Here is a 23,134-nt window from a genome sequence, read left to right as displayed (position 1 = left end):
AGCGTGTTTGTGAGTGGCATACTGTGTAACATTGTACATATGCACTTAAAGTGTAACCTGTGGTTATACTGCAGTACTGCTGACAATTTACTGTGGGTGGTTTCTACACAAGGAGAGGAGATATATTTTAGTCTGGACTGTGTTAATATGTTAAAGTTGATTGCAATGCATTTGTCAGCACGTGACAGGCAAACAGAGAACATTTACATCCTCTGTCATTACCACAAGGATCTGTTGCAATGACATGAGTGTTCACAGGTTCTGAAGACATCATCAGCCACATGATCTGAGTCAGTTTTTATCCAGAGAGTATGAAAGCCTGCTGTGGTGCTGTGGTGCCAGTGTGGGCTCGGTGCTCTGAAATAGACACAATTCTGCTGACCAACAACTGGTGGTCAGATTTTGAGGATGCAGCTGGAAGAATTACATCAGACCAGTTGTTCCAAAAAAGAGATACAGGGAGCGGTTCTGGCGAAGAATGGTCAGCCATGATGTTCAATGTTAAAACATACGATATGGGTTGGATTAGGGGCAAAATTTTCATTGAGCTAAGTGGCACCCTCACAAAACCACACAACAGGTCTGTTTTTTCTCTGCAGCTACTTGAGTTGACAGTGCCTAACTGTCTGACTGGTTTTTGCTCTCCAATTAGAATAACTTTTAGCTCAAAATCCTTCAGTCTGACATTCTACATTGTATTAGTTCTCACTGACCTTTGGCTACCAAGCATCTTTCTGTTGCTAGGTAGGAGAGTTGCTGAAGCAGTCTGGTACACAACTGCTATTTTCTGTTAATGCTGAGGGTTTCAGTCTTTGAGTCTACTTTTTTCCAGTATGTGGTCAAATCCAGCGGTTCTATTTAAGTGGCATTTATACTAAAGAAAGAGTTGGTTCATGTGAGGAAAAGAATGATTGCTACTTGTCTTTTTAGGTGGATTAGTGCAGTGTTTAATGAATGAGTTCATGCAGAATTTTTATTACTACTGGTCTGGCCTTGTTTTTTGACACACCATCCACTGAGTTATTGCACTGAGTAGATTACACATCTCTGTTAGACCTGCCAAAATCATTACATAATTCTGTACAGCAGATTTTTCAACGATAATTGTAATAATGTTTGCATAATAATTACTTACTTGTATGAAAAAAAGCTTGGTGAAACTAGTACTAATGTCATAAATCTTGTGCTCCTGTCTTCTGCTGTGGACATGGCATACCTGCCACTTGTGATGTAGTTTTTGTTTAGAAAGTTCAAGATGAAAACAGATATACACCAACTGGATTTAAGAAAGCAAATGATCTGGAAGTGCTATAATTAATCATGTCTAGTTTAGCAAAGTTATGAGTATATAGGAATATCCTAAGATGACAATTGCAGGATTCATAGGGATCAAAGCCTGAGACTTCAGTTTCACACATGAATTAGCCACACAGCACTTAAACAAATTGACAATCTTTGGGATGTACTAGAAAGCAGACTGGCTCCCTTCATCAATACAAGATCCTGGAGAAAAAATAGTGTAACTCTGGATGGAAATTAATGTTGTGAAATTACAATCTAATTTCACAACATTATCTAAACTATGTTGCTGCAAATGCATGCTGTGCTCAAAACTAAATGTGTTAACACTTTTAAAACAATTTTGTAGCCACATTTGGCCAGTTATTCATTATGTTTTTATTAGTGTATCCACATTTGAATTCAATCATAGCTCTAAGTAAAGTAATGACATACTGTTAGTACCCGCAGAATCATAATAATAATGCTTTTTGTAGACTGACTGGAAGCCCCTTGACTGACCTCTCGGGACTTGGACACTTTCGGAAGGAGAGAAAAGTAGAAACAAGGAGTCTCCAAAGACTAAAAATGACAGTTATTTGTGATCAATTATCTTTATTCCTCAGAAATAGTTTGTCATTAGCTTTGTTCAGTCAGATTAGCGGTCTAAGCCCTTGGTGTACACAGAGGAAGATGATATTTTATGCTGATCATAAAAACAACTTTCATGTTCTGCCATGTGTCCAATCACTATTTTTGACATTGAATCCGTTCTTGCAGTTCCTTTTTTCCCCTAGAATTAGCAATCCAAGTACTTAATTAAGAAGCTGTATTTGGGATTTGTTAGATAGTTTGCCTGATATATAGTGTGTCACGATCCGTGAAGACACCGAAGCAGGATCTTTATCAATAATAGTGTTTATTAATAATACAGAGGGGAGTGTGACTATAAAACTTATAAAACAAAAACTCTCTCCACTCCAGGAGGACAAAACAAAGGCTATATCAAATTATCAATATCAAATATCAAACAAGACTATGATCGCTGTGAAAGAGCTAGAGTGAGAACGCTCATGGAGACTAATTCAACACACTGGCACGGGACAGAGGGAGACGCAGACAATTTGAACACATGAGGAACCAAGGGGAACAGGTGGAAACACTTTGGGAATCAGGGAAGACAATCAGACACTTGACACAGAAGGAAAGCCAAGGTACCTGAAACAAGAGGGAAGTTGATATTTCTAAATTAAACAGGAAGACAAAACATGATTCAAAACTAAAAGTGTCTACGAGACCTGACACTGTGTAACTAGACCTGGACAGTGGTTAATGACAGAAACCCATCTGTTGGGCCTCTCTGTTTAGTGTGAAAGGCCTCAAACAAACGTGGAGATTATATCTTTTAGCACAGTTTATGTTTTACCCACCACAATCTCTTTGGGTGTGCAGCTGTCTGCAGTCAATTCAGTAAAGCCTTAGTGAGATAATGAAATGGCCTTGGAGTGTGTACGTGTGAGAAACTTTTTTTTATGTACACACAGGTGACCTCTTACTCTGCTTTTTTTGTATTTCAGTTGATAGCACGTTTAAAAAACGAGGTCCTGGTACTCAGGGAAGAGCTGGCCATGGTGACAGGAGAGCAGAGAGATGAGAAGCTATCTGCAGAGGAGATGTGGAAGTATGCTCCCTCTTTTTGTTTACTTTATCATCCTTTCAGTCCTGTCAGTCTGTCATAAGTACCACTACTTTACTGTGACAAAGATGTTTGTGATGTACAGATCTGGGAAGGCAACAATGTGAAAGTCTGAGTTTATTAAGATTGTTTAAATGTAAAATTCTATTTTTTTTTGCTTTGGTTCCTGTGTGTCATTAAATGCACACTAATCATCTTCTGTAAAGTAATGCCGAGCAGTAAGCTATTCAACAAGTTTGGGACAACTCCTGACTGACTCCTCAGCTGTCAGCGACAGGACCAGGTCACCATGCATGCATGAAGTGCATGACGCTGGGCAAATTAGCGATAAAGTTTGAAAAAAGTTTGATTCGACTGTTTGATTCAAAGTGATGAAGGGAAACCATAGCATTCCCTTGAACTGATATGAAATATTTGAAGTTGAAGTTATTTCAGATGATGAAAATTTGCTCCTCTGTGACCCCCAATCCAAGCTGCAGTTATATTATCTCCACCTTCAGAATTCCTCCAGGATTTTCCAAACTGAGAGTACTCTAACTGCTGGTAAGACATTGACTGCGTCCCCCTTTAGCCACAGAATCACGATGTGTGTAGTTCTGTGTTGGGCCCTCTGTGGTAGAGCGGAGAGCAGAACCTTTTTTTTAATGACTGATTTATCTTTGTACTGGTCAAACCCGCAGATACTTGAGCAAATAGGTCTTATCATTTACAAGCAGTTGGGGTTGACCTAAAGTGCCAACAAAACTTGTGCTGATGCCGATCGTCATCATTGCTGAGTTGAACCCTAAGTTACTGAGGTCAAACCAGATCTATTCAAATGGTAAAGAGACTCAGTGAGTAAGTGTCTGAGTTCAGGACAAAGGTTTCATCTAGAACTTGGCAGAGTACCTTCCAGAGCTGATGTGTTTCCCTTTGCCTCGGCCCCCTCGGTTTGCCTTTTTATTATTTCCGCTCTACCCGAGTGATTATCCCCGATTTCCCCCGTTTGTGTTCCAACTCACACTGGGAACCTTTTATGATGTCTCTTGTGACCACATTCAATGTCCACGCTGACTTTTTTGTTTCTGTTTCTTCTTCATCTTATGCCTTGACTCAGCCCATGTGCTGATTGATTGCACATATCATGGTTTAGTTGTTCCAAATGTGCAGAAATCCACAAACATGCTTTTTTGTGTGTATTTTTGAAGAAGACTTTTAAGCAGGCCTTTAAAGGTCTCAGCATCGCTCCCACACTCAGTGTTAGTTGTCTAGAGTTGCTTGATAACAGATCACCTCACACTTTGGAGCAGCTTTTGTATGAGATGCTAGTGTTTCATTTTCCTGCAAAATACTCCACATGGCATCAAAGAGAGTTGTATCACAAGACCATTGATGTCTCGTGAGCCCCTGAAACTAGACCACTGCGTTTGTTTTAAGTCTTCCGTCATGTAAACCTAGTGTGTTTTTGTGTTGAACGTGTAACAGAAAACAAAAACCCACACACTGTCGTGCCAGCACGGGATCCATCTGGATGGTCGCCCTCTCGTCTTTTCCAGTGGCACTTCCAGATCTCAGGAACCAGTGTTTGGACTATCATTAAGAGATAGTTTATCAACTGGCCGGCCCAGTGGAGCTGACACACACATTTAAGTAAATAGTTGTCTTTGACCAGACCCACACTTTTAAACCACTCAAATATAGATCTCAGCTGATTGAGTGCCTTGTGAGCTGATGTGATGGTGGGTCATAACATGGAATGTAGCACTGGTTTCATTCTGGTTGTTATTAAGTTTTTGTGTATTTTCATGTCTGTGTTTTTAGGTTGGAAGAGTTACTCAAAGCTTTCCTAAATGACCCTGATCCAGATGTGACACTGTCACTGGGACCAGACATGAGAAAAATTCAGCACTGTTTTTCCCTGCTGAAGGTAAAGTATTCAAAGCTGCCTCAGTGTGTACAGTATCTGCCTGCATGATTTTCATGTATTTGTTCCTGATTTCTGTATCCATCCATCATTCTCTGCTGTTTGTTTTTGTCTCTCCTCTCCACAACAAAACTCACATGCTATCACCATGCTACAGTGACATCAGAGGATATTTTCAGTTCTGGTTGTTTCATTCAAACTTAAGGATTAATTCTGCTGAATAGTTTTTGTCTTCACTAATAAAGGCATAGATTAGAGTAAGTACACAGAAACAATTTGATCACCGAGTTCTCAGAACTGATCTCCTTTTCCTTCTTCCAGCAGCCAAGCAGTGACCAACTGACCGTGCACACCTTTAGAATAGCTCCCCCTACTGTCATTTCCTGAGATGTGTTTTGGTTTTCAATTAACTAGTTTCTCTCAAATATAGTTAAAACTTCTGTAGAAGACTTCTGTCTAATTAAATTGATAGATATATCCTGAGCAAAAACCTTGAGTTACCCCGTATTTGAGTGTCAAACTCTGTTATTTTTGGCAAAGGAAAACTTTGAAAGACCTTCCAAAAGCCTGGAGAACTATTGCTGAAACCCATTTAAAAGATTATAACAAAGTCTGGCTGCTTGGAAGCAAAATCTAGAAAAAATAGTGAGTGTCTCAATACTGTCACAAAGTTCTGAAATTTTATCCGTTTATTCTCAAAGACGTGGTAATTTGTCATAAATACGAACTTATCCTCAGGCTTAACTAACACTGGTAGTTGAACGTTTCCAAGTGGTGCAGATTCTCCCCACAGTCTGATTTCTGTCTCTATGTACTTGGTGTCTTGCGGTCATCTGTCATCTAATTAGATGTTGGGTGTAATGTTGACAAGCCATTCTTCATGCATGTGTTTAAAGCAGAGCTTCTAAAGAATCTGCATGAAAAATAAGAGAGTTATGCCTCTTTAATACCAGAGATGATTCATTTAAAGTAATGCTAGTTAAATAGTTATAATGCAATGCTGAACATATGTTAAAAGAAGTCTTGATGTTCACTATTACGAATTGTGTAGTACAGAATTAGATTTTTATGTACCGGTCCTGGTAAAACGAGTATTAAATACTTGATGGGTCTCATTAAATTAATTCACTTTCATTGCATGCACTGTTTCCCAATGTTCTGATGGAGGTACCTGTCAGGCTGAGCTGCTCTTTCTTTTTCATGTTTTCAGTGTATTTTCAATGGAATGGGATCTGGACATAATTTTGGTAGAAAACTTGATTTCTTAAAAACTGTGTTTCTGCAGAGAGTCAGATTAGTCAAACAGGAGCGAGTGCCCCAATGCTGCTGATGGCCAAAAGGAAAACACTGCAGGGCTCACCCTGTTTCTGGGCTCTGGTGTGGTTGAAGTTAGAGCTTCCACCAGATGCAGCTCCAGATCCCACTTGAATGTCTGTTTATATCTTCTTTAGTTTGTTATGATCCTCAAATCTATCTTCTGTTCAGTTTACATTCCTACGAACATCACCCCAGTCACACTTCAGTGATCCTGCAGGAATTCGTCTGGTTTGAATTTGACTTGTTTGGCTTCTCCTCTGTGCTCAGCATTCAGCTTGTCGTGTTTCAGGGTGATCTTCTAACACCAGAATGCAGATGAGCAGTTTTCTCTTTTTATGGATTGTTAACGTCAATGTGCAGCGCAACCTCAATGTTGAGTTACATTAGTTAATTTTTAACCAAGGGAACCACAGTGTAATGATTCTTAAATGTGTTTACATACACAGTACACACCCAGTTTTCTCTTTGAGACATACCTCAGGCCACACACATTGCCATATCAATTACAACAACATTTTATATTATCAGCAGCTGCTTTGGACAAAAAAGAAACCTCTTTATTAACTTAACTTTCCTTTATGGTCTTTTTCAAAAGATGATGATTTTGAGCAAGCAAGGAGGAAGAAATGGTTGCAGAAAAAAGTCACCAACAGTAACAGTGAAAGAAGAGGACGGTCAGATCAACCACATCAGTGCAGCAGAAGTGACCAAATTGAAGGACATGCTCAGCCAACGTGACAATGAGATCAGTATCCTTTGACATGGTGCAGCCAGCTTTGTTTAGCTCCTTAGTTTGTTTCCTGAAATCATTAACAACCCATATGATGGTAAGATTTGTGTGACTGACACCACAGGAGGGGAAATTCTTTGAACTCTTCTGAACTGAGGAAGCCTTTTAGAGAAATATCTGTGAATCTTCCCAGAGAGATACTCTCTTACAGAGGCATCTACCTGACCCAAAGGCTGGGTACATGGTTCACGTCTCTGAAACTATGCACATGCACATAGTCTTATACTGACTGTTTGGGTCAGCTGTGCTAAAGTTTCTCTCACATGGGCATGTAATCACTCTGCAATACATTGTAGAGGTGTGAAGAATGGTGGTTCCCTTTCAAAGTTTCTCCGTAGAAGTAGTGTCCATACTGTTCATCTACCTCTTGTGGTGATACCGCTTCTTGCCTTGTGTTGGAGCAGACCCAGAAAATCATAATAGCGATGTCAGTCCGAGCTGTCATGTGTTTCAGAGGTCTCAAACGTTATACAACCCCGAGTACCCAATCAAAGGTGAACAAACTCTTTCCTGTGGCATAGCAGCGAATCCTTTTTAGCTGAGGCTGTCATGCTGTTTTGGTTGTGTCTGTGATGGTACAATTGATCCAACTGCAATGTATTTGCAATGACAATCCTTCAGTAGTATTGCACTGTAACCCATCTAATGCAACAGATGTATGCTTTTACCAACATTTACTTGATGCGATGTTCATGTTGAATCAGACTCGTAAACAAAATCTTTTAAGATATTGATAAAAAAAAATATGGACAAAGTCAGTCATTTACATCAAAAACTACAGTTTCTAATTTCTTCAGGGGCTGAGAAATAAAAGGTTTTAGATTTTTAAGTTTTCTAGAAGACTCTCAGGTTTTAACAGAAGTGTATTTTTTTCAATATAAAATATTGTGCAAATTTCTTGAGCTGTTTCGTTATATACAGCCTGGAAAACATAGTTCTCTACTAAGCTGTCTGTCATGTGTCCACACTGCACTGATACATCCTTTGAGTTTGGGGCCTTGTTTGTGCTTAAGTGATTCATGGGTCAGTGTTAAGTGGCTTGATAAACAACAATCACATTCCTTAGAAAACAGTCAGGTACAAGGACTGAAAATGAGGGAAAAAGCCACTTTTTCAGTTACTGATGTTACATTTAGAAACCAAGTTAACTGTTGCAGTGAATGCACTGGTATCTTAAACCTGTTTTGGGCTAGGTTTAAATGATTTGTTACGCAGAGCCACCACAAAAGTCCTATGTAGACAGCCTCTGGGAAAAGGAAAGCACTCTCAGAAAATACTGCTTGACTGGATGATGGTCACCGTCATGAGTTAACTTCAATATTAAACAATAAAGCAGCTTAAGTTGAACCAGTCAGTGAATACTAGCCACCTCTGTTTACTCTACTGTAGCTTCCAGTATAGGATGCTGACTGGTCCAGAATGGTCCAAAACTTGATTTTCTTGTGTTTGGAACCATGTAAGAACTTTGCTTTTGTCTGTTGTTTAATTTACTTCACATGTTAGGATGGATGCACAAGTATGAATGCTGTAAAGTTCATGTTAACCACAGATAATTTGAGTTTGCATCATTGTAGCAGTCGCACTTGTTTGACTGCATCTGCGGTTCCTTTTGATCTGGATACACAAAAAAGCACAAAAAAATGTGTTAACACCACAGTGTTAATGTCCTCTACAGCTGACATCAGAGTAAGAGAGAATGATGCATGAAGAAATAACAGTCCAAATCAGGAGGTAATGGGGGTAAATTTAGTAAGATAAATTGCATAGGTTAACTTGGATAACATTTTTGGTTTATATCCTACCTTGTGATTTAAGCACACTCACTGTTATTAGAATAAGCTACATGAGTAGAGGGGTCTTTAAGGGAACTTTGGCTGTGTTTTCGCATGGCTGAATTACTGCACGTCTTTATACACAGATAATGAAATATAAGCAGACTCACATTCATCTCCAAAGAACCACTAAAACACAAGGTATCTTATTTCAGTATATACGCACAGATCTATCTTCATGTAATAGCTGTTGCTAATGATAAATACTACTGATTGTAATTATGGTATTTGTGTTTGAATATGATATTCATAATGGCTTTATAGGATTATTCTTCACTCAGGCCATCTCGCTGTGGCTTGTCATGAAATCACAGTAACTTAGTTGGAAAATTGAGATATCTGCTTGATTATTTCACCAGCAAAACCTCAGCTCTCCATAATAGATAAAATATTATCATACAAGTATTTCACTCTAGTATTTCTTGGATCAAATGTATGTAAAGTGAGTTTCTCACTCCATATGTATATTTTCCCTCTCGAAACTGTCTCACACTGGATTACATGTCATGCAAATGTATTGCCAAAATTACCACTGTGCGTGTAAAAGGAACATATTTCATTTAGGCATGCACACACACACACAGACCTGACCATGTTGCCTTCATGTTCTTTCATTGTGAAGTCTGTATACATAGTTGCAGTAGCCTAAACTGCCAGTCCTTCAGCCGTGGCGGTCTGTCTGTAGTATGTAACATTATACCTAGACCTATAGGTCTGACATAATGTCCAACCACATTCCTCATAACAATATTAATCCATGTAGATCGACCAGCACATCACTGCATTGTCCATTTGTTTTTTAAGTGTTCCACAACCTCAACTCAGCTCAGCTGAAACTGGGAGCCACTGGTGCATGTTCCCACACTGCCACCGAGTCGTCACAGGGTTGATTACTGGAAAGTTGCCTGTAAAACAAAATAGTGTATCCCAACACAGTACCCCAGTGTGTTTCCAAGCATGGCTGACTCTGCATGGGACTCATAGCACCTGGTAACGCTTAGCTTGCTGCTGGTGGGATGATGCATCAACTAATAACATAAGGATGGAGCAACAAAGAAAAAGCAACAAACAGACATGAAGGGATTTACATAGCATACGCATGAGTAAATACCAGGTAGCATTTAGACTTGCACAGATTTTGCTACTCTAATAAAAAGTTGTTCTGTTGGTCTCTACAATGCCAGTGAAGGATAGATTCATCTTATCCCTCCATGTGAGACCTTTGCCACAAAAAGCTTAGGTGTGACCAGTTCTTTCAAACCAGTTCTTTCAAAGTTTACTGAAACTTCACTTCAGAAAGTTAAGCCTCTAACTTTCCTCATAGATGACAGATGATTGATTCTCTTCCTAGCTCAATGCCTTGTTTATTACCTATTTTGAAATTTTGCTATTGTTGATTTTAACCTATGATCCCACACTGGTTAGTGCGTAAATCAGTGTGCAGCTCAGTAAGTATACAGGAGCAATGATAGAGTCAGATGCTAGAAGCATTTACAGTTCGGTATCTTGAACAGCAAGTAACTCCAATTCCGGATGTAAACTTTGATTCAGTCTAAAGCCACAAGTATGATATTCAGCTATTATGCTACTCACAAAAATAAAAGGTTATATAAGAATTAATAAAGTCAGGCTGGAAGCATAGATTATCAGCATAAACTCAGACGTTTCACAGCCTGAGGAAAGAAACTGCTCCTCAATCTGCGGATACTTTAGTACCGCATGCCAGATGGCAGCAGAGTGAACAGACTGCGGCTGAGTGGGTTTTTGACTTTTAGTATATTTTTGGCTCTGTGCAGATAACTATCCTCACTGATTTCAATGATGCTCAGTAGATGGGTATCCAGTAGTTTTAAGTCACCCACTGCGGAGGCTTCCTGTTTTGAACCGTCACGTCCCATGATAGGTTTGGATGTTTGTAGTTAGGATGCTTTATGCTGGTTCTCTGTTTAAGTTTACAAGACTTTTTCAGCTTTCTTAGATGTTCTTCGGAAGTTGGCTCTTCTTTGTTTGCAGAAAGGGGTTGCATCTGGGACACCTTTTGTTTAGAATGAACAGTTAGCTCAAGATTAACTGCAAGATTGCTAATCCACTTGATAAGAATTCTTATAGTTTCATCTAATGATAGTTGTGTTCACAGCAAAGCTCATAGTAGTCTTCAGGAGGGGACTGAGTACACAACCCTGGGGTTCTCTGGTGTTGAGCAACAGATTGGATGAAGTATTATTACCAGTTTGAGCTGTCTGAGATCCATATGTGAGGAAGTCCAACATCCACTGGATGCTCAAACCTAAGAGTTTAGTTTATTAAGTGTGCAAAAACAGTGTGAAAAGCAGTGGAGATGGCATCCTCTGTGAATATGTCCACAGATGGTCCAGGCTGGCCCGGTTGTAGTCTGTGCTGTACTGCAGAGCCAGCTTCTTGAAGCATTTTGTCAGGAAGGAGTGAGTGCCCATTGGCTGATAATCATTTAGACAACAGGTGTACGCTCCACTTGCAGGGACGTGTTAAAAATGTCCGTAAAAACACAAGTTAACTGACTGTTACGTGTTTTTTGCATAGAGCCAGAGACGTTACCAGGCCCTGTAGTTTTACTCATATTCACTCTCAGCAGGACTTTGAGATTGATTCATGCAGCAGTGTATAGGATTTAGGGTTTACTTAAAGAGTCTGTACGTACCACAAGACAAGAAGCAAGCTACTGAATTTTACAACTGAGGTGAAACATGAGGGGAAAAGATTGCCTGAGAGCAATGATCTGGGGATATAAGTGGAAAAATTTAATTTTCAGGTAGAAAAGATGAACTGAAGTATTCCCAATGGGCATATTATTCAGTTTTATTTTCTCTTAGTGCACATGTGTTGATTGTATCCAAAAAGGATTTGGCTAATGTTAGTGATAACTTAAAGAATTTATCACTTTGCACATTTTATGGCATTCGTAAGTTTTCCTGGATTCTCCTAACAACTGCAGCCATTGTTCAATCTTACATCAAGGAGTTATTGCTTTGAGTTTCAACACTGTCTAAAAGAACCATAAAATTTACAGCTCAAAGATCGTCTCCTGAAAAAAAAATGTATAAGAAATCTCTGGAGATGGTTTGGCTCTCTTTTCCAGGGAGACGGATTTTAGTTATGCAGTGAATTATGTGGAGATTCAGCAGATGTATTGGCTTAAAATTGGTCAAAGACATTTGTTTTCCCTTGATAATGCATGCTTTCACGCAGCACTGCCAGCAGATTAAGATTTTCTGATTTACTGCCATACAGAAATCAGGATAGCATGGAAAATCATACTTGCTTTTTGTCGTGTTTTAACCTCTGAGAAGGTTATTCTTTCCTAACATTTCAATGTGTTGTTTGATAACTGTATACTGATGGGTCACCAGAGACCACTGCTATGGTGCTAATGAATATGAAAATATGTCTGGCAGTCAAATCAGATCTGGGAGGTTTTTCATTGTTTGCTGGTTTCTAACAATTAATTGTTGCTTTGTCAGTCATCTGTGTAGCTGATTGGGTTTTGTGATTATTAAAAAGATAAAGCAAACCATGTCTGTGAAACACAGATGCAGGCAAAAGATCAGGTGTTTCTGTCAGCTGCAGACTGTTTTTGCATGTGTACAAATGAGAGCTGATTGAATGAAATTGCCAAAATTGGAGCATCATCGGATCAAAAATGTTCATTATACTGTGTACGAGGAAAGATTGCTTTGCTTGTGAATGCTCTCATCAAAGAGTTTTGGGTTTACAGAAAAGATGACACGCGTTGGCATGTCTTTCAAGTTTATTCTACAACTGGCTCCCAGTCTCACTTTTTCCAGATCTCTATCCTCCGCATATTTTCAGACGAATACTTGTGTGACCCTGATCTCTGATCTGTTTCAAATCCTAAACAATTGTGGTGTTTTTGTTGGAAATTATATAGAATGTAGCGATGTAAAAGTTTTGGCCTCGTTGACTTCTCATTATTTACCCAGCCTTCACTTCATAAGTTATGACTTCTCTTTTTTTTTATATATGTTATGCTTAAACTTCTGTGTGGCCATTTGCTCTAACTGACCAAAGGTACTGCTGGTTACTGCTCATGTTTCATAGACTTGTAATGATCTGACGTGTTTAAGTTGACAGCCTTGGCCTATGAAATACCAGAGCTGTTGGAAGAAGAGCTATTTTCTCTTCTAACTGAAAGTTATAGCCTGCAGTTTGACTGTTTGTCTTTAAAAAAAAGATTATGTACTCTTTTAAATGATGAAGGTTTGGGTCCTTTAAAAGATAGTTTTGTTTAGCTTATGCTCAAGAAAAATGCTGCACTTATGAAATATAATATTGCCAAATTTAATAGCATAAATTAGGAATCCCCCTCCAAAGGACACAACAGCAAAGTTCAGTTTTTGCATTAAAGGCTCAGTCATGATAGCAAACACATACAAATCTGCCTGCATTGCTCTCACCACTAACAGAATGAAGGTTTTAGGAAGTTCTCCAAAGAGCTGTGCATAGTTCTCAGAGATGTCGTTACGCAACAGTCAAATGTTAATTGGTTTTTTAGTTATCTTAAACCGTGAATGGGACGATAACAACAGATATTAACACAAAGATGAAAAAAGCCCTTATTATTTCACTTGAGTTTTACTTCATCACAAAGCAGATATCTGTTGACTGATTTTTGTCTTTGTGCCACAGAACAACGCTAAAAGACAAGCAACTGTACTACATCTCAGACTGCTCCACAAATTTTTGAGATTGCCACCAAGTGGCAGCAAATGCTGTAACAGGTAGATACATAACCGAAGCACCAACTTGGTGCATACATGCTACCACGAATGGACTCTGATCCAGCCAGCCTATAATGACATATCACATATCACTATCACTATTAAAACTTATTGAAAGTCACTGGTTCATAGCAGTTATCATCAGGGAACCATCTTTGTTACATTTAATGACCATCTTTATTTTTTCATTTGATGCCTCAGAACACGACAGAACACTTGAATTCCTGAAATCACAGAAGAAATAGTTTTTGGATCCTACATCACTGTGGTTGAAGTCCCCTGCTAAAAGTGACATGTCTTTAAGGGTTTTTTCAATCTGTTACAAGGCATGTCATGAACAAAATCACCAATCAATGTCATGGCAGAGGATTTCTGATTTGAACATCTGGGAAACCAGCTACTTCCTCAGAAAGGCCAGATCAGACAATCTGCATTTGTCAGGAAGCAATACTGACTACTTGCAGGGTCAAGCTGTACAATTAATTTGCATGTGCTTCGAGAAATTCATGAAACAAGAAGCTAAGAGGCTCCAAGGAGAAGTTAGCACAAACTAGATGGAAAAGACTTGGCAAGAGCAAGTCAGAAGCCAAGACTTCCAGCCAGCCAGGAGAGCTGGTGGAGAAACTGGCCGACTTAGGTTAGCTTAGGTTTCTCAGCAGCCAGCCCCACTTGCTGTCAGGTCAAATAAAAGCTAATTAGGATATCTCCTTCTAGCTCTTGTCCTCATAATTGTAGGTTCAAGGCCAGCTAGCTCTCGAGAGTGCTTGGACAGTAGCTCAAGTGAATGAGAGTAACCACTAGAGCAGTGAACCAGCCAAGCTGACAAACCCAGTTCTAAGTTGAAAGAGTGGCTCCCACAGCTCTGGAGATTCAGGTTTGTTTGCGATCTCGATTAGCTCCCAGTTTCCTGGCATAACATTACCAGAGTCAGAGTGAACAAGGAAGACCAATGTCAGTTGCTGGCAGGCGGAGATATGGGTGGGGCAAATTATCGTATCCATAGATCCCAATTCACTGAATGAGGATAAAAAGGAGCCAGCACCAGGTCGTCTTAAGACTACAAGAGACTTTTTTCTTCTTCATTATCTTTTTCTTATCTTTTATGGCAAAAACTTTCAAATGAACTATTTTAAGAACCAAACAAGATATTAAAGGGATTAATAAATGCTGGAGGTGGACTTTAAGGTGTGGTTTGATTTACACTTGGTTAGCATGAGCAAATTATCATGAACTATGGATTATCATCAGTTATTTAATGGAATGATCCCAACCAAGATTAAATCAAAGCTTCTGGTAGGAAACAAAAAGGGGTCAGTTAGAACTTCTTGATCTAAGCAAAAGATTCATTGTCTTGGCTAGGAACAAAACCAAGTAAAAGTGCTGCCTCCAAATGTTTTTACTTGCTTTCCAGAAAACTGTAATTTGAATCCTGCATCTCAAGAGTAAGAAAAGAAAGTCTTCGTTAGAGTTTTCATCACTTACATAGTGTGGTACATTGAAATTAGAGCAATTTGTGGCATTGTTGCCAGCAGCTAATTTTAAAGACATTTTCTTTATTTCCTGTGATGTCATTGGACACGCTAATGGAGAAAGACGAGACAGATGAGGAGAGCACATCATAAGTGAGTCTGACCACAGCATTTTGAGCACATGGCATGTGAAGCAGCCCACGGATCTCACGTGCAACCTCTGAAGAAATTTTCATCAGCTACTTGAGTTCTGTGGACACCATAAAGAAAGATATCAGATGCCAGAGCTCTCAATAATGGAAAAACCTGGTGAACAGCAGTTTGAAGGAATGACTTGTATGAAACAGACACATTTTTCTGTAAGTCTTGGCTTCTGTAGGTCATTTGGAATTGTATTAGGTTTAGATTTGGACAATTTTGAGAAGACAGAATGGTTGGTTGGTTTACTTGGAATTTGTGTTTGTCGATCTGGTCTTTTTTTATGTTACTGTTTCCACCAAAACAGAATGCATGCATTACTGACTAATGTGTTGCGTGACTTTAAATCAGAGACTGTGATCAAACACATTTACATCAACAAAGCAGCGGTTACATGATTTAATGATTTATTCATGTAAAACTAAACGTTAAGACTTTTTCACACACATGCAGTACCTCAAATAGTAATACATTTAAACAGTTACCCATTTATTAATGTACATTGATTTATTTATTTCTGTTAACATGTTTCAAGCAATCTTGCTCATCATGTTGGTCTTTATGCAGTCCCAGTTCACACAAAGTTCCTTCTGTCAGCAGGAAAAATCTATCCCTGCTAGAACTGTCTTCTCCTTTCACACTGGTATGAAAAAACAGCAGCAAGCTCCTGTTATACAATAATAAACCCTCTACATGTCTGTAAGCAGGTGTCGATTTGATAATCAAATTTTAAAGTGCTGAACAAAATGTGCTCAGCTCCATTATTATTAGATAATAATTGAGGCCAGCTGAACACAGTCTGAGTCAAAAGCTGAACTTACACAAAATGATTCAGTTGAGCTGCAGGCGGTACACGAGGCCAGTAGATTTTCTCAATACATAGGGACATTTCACATGGAGAAGAGAAACATGTATGGCAATAAAATTATGAGCAGGATCTGGACTGAAAGTGTCTGTATTTCAGCTTCTTCTTGTATCCATTCAGTTAGTCAGTCACGCTTTCTGACACATCTACACTTGGACTCAAGTAGACAAGCACATTTGTACATGCAAGCTCACAAGAGAGAGAAGATCTTGTGGAATCTTGGCAGAATCTCTACAGCCCTTCTGGCCCCTCTTCTCTTAACTGATTCATCCCAGACCATGACACCTTCCCAAGCTTCTGAGGTCAGATGCTGAACACATGTCAGCACTCATGTCAGCACTCAGTGATTTGGGAAGTCACTGTGAATGCTTCCTTCGTTTTAAATATTGTGATTTGCAAGCTTTATATGAAGACAATGAAGTCCAAAATTAATTTTTGGGAATATCATTATATACTAAAAACAGTCTCTAGAGCTTTTTAGATTGACACTGCTATTTCTGCCTGAGTATCTTACCACCTACAGCACTTTAAATAAGATTCTTCAATATTAATCTGCTGTTTAATGAAAGATCTCTTTTCTATCTAGTTCTTTTCCAAAGAAAAAGCGACTACAATCTTTAACTTGGAGCTACAGGTATCCTTGTAAAGATATTGAAGAAGGAGAAAAAAAGGGCAGATGATGCTGCTGCTCTGTTTGCTAACCACTCCAATACCCAAAGTCTGTCTTCCCAGACAGCATCAAGTATGTCCACAGTGTCACGGGTGAGGGAGGGAAATGTGAACACTTTTCCAGCAGATCATGGCGAACAAGCATTTCTAATACCACAGTTGAGAGAAGGAAATGTGGGCACCTTTCCCACAAAGCATGGAACACAAGCTTTTACAATGCTTCAGTTGAGAGAGGGAACCATGAACACCTTTGCAGTGGACCACAGAGTAAGAGTGCCCACAATACCACAGTTTAGAGAAGGAAATGTTGACATCTTTTCAGCAGGCAGTGGAGGACGAGCATCCATAATACCACAGTTAAAAGAGGGAAATGTGGACACCTCTCCAGTGAACCACGGAGGACTCGTATCCACAGTACCACTGTTAAGAGAAGGAAACATGGACGTCTTTCCAACAAACCATGGAGGACGAGTCGTACAGTACTTAAAAAGAGGTATTTCAACATTCTATTTTTTTCATTTTTATCAAGCACTTTTGAAAGACACGTTAATTGCTAAAAGTTGCTTAAAGTTTGCTGGTGTGCTGGGAGACGGACTAAGACTCAGTTGAGTTTGAGATATTATTGAGTTTATTAATAGATTATCATTGAGATAGATAAAGTTTGCTACCAAACATTGGATGTTGGTTCCAAGCCATAGGAATTAATAGAACTGTGTGAATTTGATTAAAGTTTCACAGATGTTGGCCCTGTGAAATGGGGCAGTCACAGTTCTGAGCTGGAAGAAGTGATAATTTCATGATAAATTGGGTGCTAAGCCTTCAGACAGGTGATCTGGGTCTGTTGGAATGTGGGCAGCTTTTTGCGGTCATGCAGATTTTCAGTGTGCCAATTATGCCAAAATGTGGACCATCACAAATTCTTGATTTTTGGATTTTACTAAGCGGTGAAGAATCTGCCATCATATGGCATTTATTTTTACAATCAGTAGGATTGCACAAAAGTTTTCTGTTGGTGATCTGCTCAAGTGGCCCAATCTAGTCATGTCAGCAATGCAACATTAGACAGAGCTGTATGTTAAACCTACAATTTGTTGCTGATGAAAGGCTGATGAGTTTAAAACCTGTAATGCTTACTGGAACATGAAGCAGAGACCAGGGGCCAAGAATGTTGAGTGTAAACACCAGAGGCACGATTCAGGCCTGATGGGGATTTGCAAACCTGGACCCACAGTATGTGAAGAAGTTTAATAGTAAAATGAACTGTTAATACCTCATTTATTTACTGTCATAGATTCCAATACAATAGCATACACTGTATATAAATATGATCTAATTAAGTAACATCCTGGTCTGTCTTACATGCTTGTCTTGATTTTAGGATCATCAGGTGCAGTTGATCAGATAATCTCTCTGCAGTTTTGGCATGGCAATGTAGATTATTATCTAAACCTCTGAAGCTCATGATGACCCAAAATAGCAGTGTTCAGTTGCAGACTTCAGAAGGCAGCTATTCTTTGGTTGTCAGTACCCCTTTTTTAGGCATGCATTTGGTTGAAATGTAGCAGTAATGCTGAGGTTGCTGACAGTCAGATCAGTCAAGCATCTACGCTCCAAGCCAGCGGAAGCATTTATTTGGCTTTTTCTGTTTAACTTTGGATAAGCGAAGTCTCAAGTGTGATGATAAACCTGAGTCCTTTAACAAGCTTGGTCATTGCCATCGGGTACAGAGATGTGAGCCAGAAATTCATCAAACTGTCCTCCTGTCTGTCTTAACCGCAGCTCCCTCATCCGCTTTGACATTTTTGTGTAATGGTGCCCAGTACACCAATAAAGTCTGCAAAACAGGGTCTCTGAAAGCAGTGCCTATTAAAAAAACAAACACAGATTTGAACTCTGTCCAGTCGGGATTAGTGAGAAAATCACTCATCTATGGTAGAGACATAAAACAGCTCTGTGAGGGATGCCTGTTAAGCAGTGGTTTATAGAATCACTGATAAATTATGTGCCATATGCATTAGTCAGTAAGAAAGGTATGTGATCTAATATGAGGCTAACGTTATCATCTGGGTTATCCCAGAGGAGGATTTTCTTTCTTGCTAGCTTGCTTTCTTCTATTCATTCTTTCATGCTTTCTCACACCATTCACCTACCATGTGTGACCATTTGATACTGCTGATATATTATTACCACCCATGTAATTGTCTAAGCCCTCCTCATGCTGCCAAAAGTGTATCTAAATTCAGTATGTTAGCAATAGATACTTTCAACCCTGTTGGTTGCAGGGTGGTGTCTTTGTGGATTGGGCTTGCAAGCAGTCAGATGCCATCAGATCCCCTCAGATTGATATCTGAGGAGATTGAAGGCAGGATAAAAAACCTCAAACTTGTTGTTGTGCTGTGTCAGCCCCTCCAGACTACGAGCACTTTTTGCAGCACCCACCGCTGTCCTGCTTGGGGAGGCTGATACTGTAGGGTAGTGTTTAGATAGGTGGAAAGTGTCAAAGTAATAATCACATGAACGACAGGATGATATTCCAGCTAATCCAGCTCTTTCATCATCAAACAACAGGTTAAAGGTAATTTCTGTTGGACTCACAACGCAAGTCATTGTGCTCTCTCTGTTTGTGGTAATTTCATTTCTTCATGTCAAAACTTCAACATAACAGCCTTGCACTGGCATTTCTATTGCTGTTTCCTCTTTAATGAGTGTCAATCAAATAATGAATAAAATAATAAACTATTGTTGGGGAAAATATCCCACACATGATGAGTTGTCATGCTCTCAGCTTCATTTTCTCTCAGCATTCATTATTGTACATCTATTGATGAGTTGGCAGAAGCATTCATACTCGGTCATGTTGGATGTAAAGGGTTGGTGCACAGTCGCTCCAGAGATTATTGTCTGGGTTCAGTTCTAGATACTAGCTGGAGCTTTCTCTTGGTTTTCCCAAGGTCATTCCTGTGTTTTCTTTACACTTCTGTTAATTGTCTTGTTACAATGTAAACCTTAGTCTGAGTCTGAGATTCTGAGAAATTTGGAAATGGTTTTCACTTCGGGTTGGTGTGTGTTGTTCTGCATTAATCTTTCCCTCTATCCTGCCCGATCTCCCAGCCCCTGTGTTGCTATCAGCATGACTGTGGAGATGGTGTTATTAAGGTTGTTAAAGTTAATGATAGATGTCTTTCTTAAAAAGTATTTTCTTTCTCATTTGTAGTGACCATTGGCCTGTTGGTCACCTGTCAGATCTTGAAAGTCTGATGTTGACTCCAAACGCCGTCCTTTCTAGAAAGATGGGGGCTTTCGGGCACTTTAAACAGTGGAAAAATATTCTTATTTGTGTCTGGACACAATCCTGTCTCACGGGTGAACAGACAATTTTCTCAACATCATGACATGATTTTCACTCTCCGAGCACAACTCTGTTATTCAAGACATTTCCAGATGTTTTATATAGGTATCTGTGTGCTTTCTTAAATATCACCTGTGAATTCAGTTAGGCAGTCTTGGACTATAATCGAGCTGTAGAGGCATCTCAAGGTCCACGGACAGATGTACAAACTGTACAAAATGTACACTCCAAAGAATAGTTTCTTCCACTGTCACTGTGGTGCACTGTGTATGAATTTATGATGAAGAATTATCATTGTAGCTTATTGTAACAGGTCCAAATCAGAGGAATTTTGGAATCAGAGGAATCTGGGAATTTTGAGAATGGTTCAGTGAAAATGGTGTATCAATTAACTCCTTCATTCTGGTGTTATTTTCACATTTACCAGTGATAGAATTGACCCATTAATATAGAAAGAGGCCGGAAATGTAGCTCTATTCAATAATGTCACGATATGAAGTTGCTTCCAAAAGAAGTAGGATTCAGGAATCACATTGTTCTAGAAAAGAAAAGATTTTAAAATAAAATCGTTCCTTTTCTGCATTGAAAGTTGGGATCAGCGCGAAGGGCATTGCTAGCGTCGGGAATGGTATCAGTTTACATTTCCTAACCTGACATTTGACTTCAGGTTTGTCTCACCTTGATGCAATGATGAATCTTTCTCTAAATCCGTCTCTCTCACTCAAGTCTTGGAAAGCTCGTTGGTTTGCGACTGTTAGGCACTGTTGGCTCACTGACCCACAAAGCAAATGACTCAATCAAGAATGCTCTGATTCATCACAGTCATTTTAAATGTTTATCTGTCTTTTACCATCTGAAGCACATTAACAGCAGACACTGGAGGATTGTAGTTACCATAAATTGACTGCAATTGGGCACTTTGTAAAGGCAGAAGTGTTGCAATAGAAAGGTTCCCAAATTAGACAGTAACAAAGTAATTACGACTGGTTGCCAGGTCATGCTGTACAGAAAAATGTAAGGCTGATTTCAGCATTTCTTTGGAGTCGTGAGCTGAGATGGTGTTAAGAGATGAGATCACTTTTAAGTCGGACTTTACAATGACTAAATTAGGAAATCTTTCCAAGAAAATTGGTGTTGTCCATTCTATTGTGGAAAAGTTGCCACCCCCCCTCAGAGTTTCCAGGTCCTGCAGTCCCTCGCTAACAGTTATGTGTCCACTCTGGAATGTTGCTCCAGTTTTCTCACAGTTTTTGTACATTTTCTGTTTTTTTCTGTTTTGCTTGCAACAAACACTCTGAACAGAACACACTTTCAGCTCTATCATCTCTTAACCGGCAGGGGAAACTTGAGGTTGTCCAGAGAGACTCTGCACCCTGGGAAGCAAAATTCTTAAGAGCGCTTTGAGCAGTTCCAGAGGCAACAGAGAAGACACTTCTTATTCTTCAGAATTTCAGTATGGGGAATCCTGGAGCACAGCATGGCCCAGATACATAAAACTCAGTCCAGATCCACAACTAAACCTGCGTATACAGAAAAGAAAGGCAGAAATCTGCACATGCAGTCATTTTTCAAGGATTATAAAGCAATGTGTGCTCAATCTCTTCCATGAATCCCCAAAACTATAATATTGTATGCAGTGCCCAGATTTCTACTCCCATCTTTAGCCATAAATGGACGTATACAACCCCTGCATTACAAATTTACTGGACATATTAATACATAAGACTGACTGTTTCCTTCTCACCCTATTTTCCACTCTGCTATATCAGATGTGATTCGCTCTGTAAAATCGTGTGTACAGACAGCACTGTAAAGGATTCTTGAGCAGCCCCTTATGTCTGTATGTATGTTGCCAGGAAAATGGGAACCGATGCAGCAATTTTTTAAGAAATGTGCAAAAATATAGATTTGTCTTTTAAAAATGTTAAAGCAATGGTGAACACTGTCTTGTTGCATATTTTTGAACTTTTTATTTATGCAACATACATAGCATGTGCTGAAAAACCAGAGGAGTACTCAATTTATAGTTTTTATTCTATAGTGTAAAAGTATCTTATTATAGCTGAAGTACCTTTAATCCTCATAACCAAACCATACACACATTAGATTGATCTAATTTTGTCTTCAAAACAATCAAAACTAATGCATTGCATTTACTCTTTTTTCCTGCTCAACGGGTCACTGATTCTTTATGTATGTTTAATCGGAGGATTCTGATACTCTAGCCGACAGACTATTTGATTACATTTAAGCTCATGTCTGTCTTAAAAAGATTAACGGTAGATATAATGATGGACTTTCCATGGAAACCGTTTGAGCTGATTTAATTGACTCCACTCTTCCACAATACGTACATCTGTGCGCGGCTCATGGATGTTAGAGGGTGTTTTACCGCTGTTTCTGCAGAAGCAGTCTGTACTAATTACAATATTTTTATTTCTTTATAGAGCTGTATTTCTGCAGTGTGTAGTGAAAATTGCAAAAAGGTGTGCTCTGAATCTCAGTTTCTCAAGTTTTATGTACTATTTTTTTGTCTTTTAAATGTGCTTCTTAATGTTGTTTTTATAGTACTAATGGACGAACAAGGTGTTCCTGTTGTAATTCAGGCTTTTTGATGACTTGTATTAAGCATGGCAGGGCTGAAAGGAGACTTCAGACTTACAGGGATAGTTATGTCTTAATGTAAATCCAGCTTGCTGAGAGACTGATGACTTTAGCAGGCTTTACACATCAGTAAAAGAGTGACACCTCAGTAAGTCAGATACTACTGTCCCTGCAGGGGCCTGAAGTAGGAACATAAAATGCAAAACTTCTAACGTTGTTGAAATTGATCTAACAGTTACAACTGTACTTCACTTTCTTGGTATTTAAATTTGTCAATTTGTTGAAAAGCAACGATCGCTGCCACACATTCCTTCTATAAAGCGTCTGTGGTTTGTCAACGCTTGAAACACAGAAAAGAAAAATTAGAAAAGTTGACCTCAGGTCCATAA

General features: G+C 39.1%; 1 protein-coding gene across 1 annotated transcript in view; it reads left to right on the top strand.

Annotated features, from left to right (window-relative positions):
- The window catches only part of kif6 (kinesin family member 6), a 62,483-nt gene that overhangs the window by 22,309 nt on the left and 17,040 nt on the right, over positions 1–23,134 (top strand). The window contains exons 10-14 of the mRNA XM_072364814.1: positions 2,856–2,959; positions 4,775–4,880; positions 6,790–6,943; positions 16,758–16,865; positions 17,193–17,285. Of these exons, the coding sequence (XP_072220915.1) occupies positions 2,856–2,959; positions 4,775–4,880; positions 6,790–6,943; positions 16,758–16,865; positions 17,193–17,285 (565 nt within the window). The remainder of the gene's footprint in view (positions 1–2,855; positions 2,960–4,774; positions 4,881–6,789; positions 6,944–16,757; positions 16,866–17,192; positions 17,286–23,134) is intronic.

The sequence above is a fragment of the Leuresthes tenuis genome, unplaced genomic scaffold (genome assembly GCF_036924035.1).
Source record: "Leuresthes tenuis unplaced genomic scaffold, fLeuTen1.0.hap1 SCAF_15, whole genome shotgun sequence".
In the NCBI taxonomy this organism is placed as follows: Eukaryota; Metazoa; Chordata; class Actinopteri; order Atheriniformes; family Atherinopsidae; genus Leuresthes; species Leuresthes tenuis.
The sequence above is the reverse complement of the archived record's forward strand: the minus strand, read 5'-3'. Positions and strand labels throughout refer to the sequence as shown.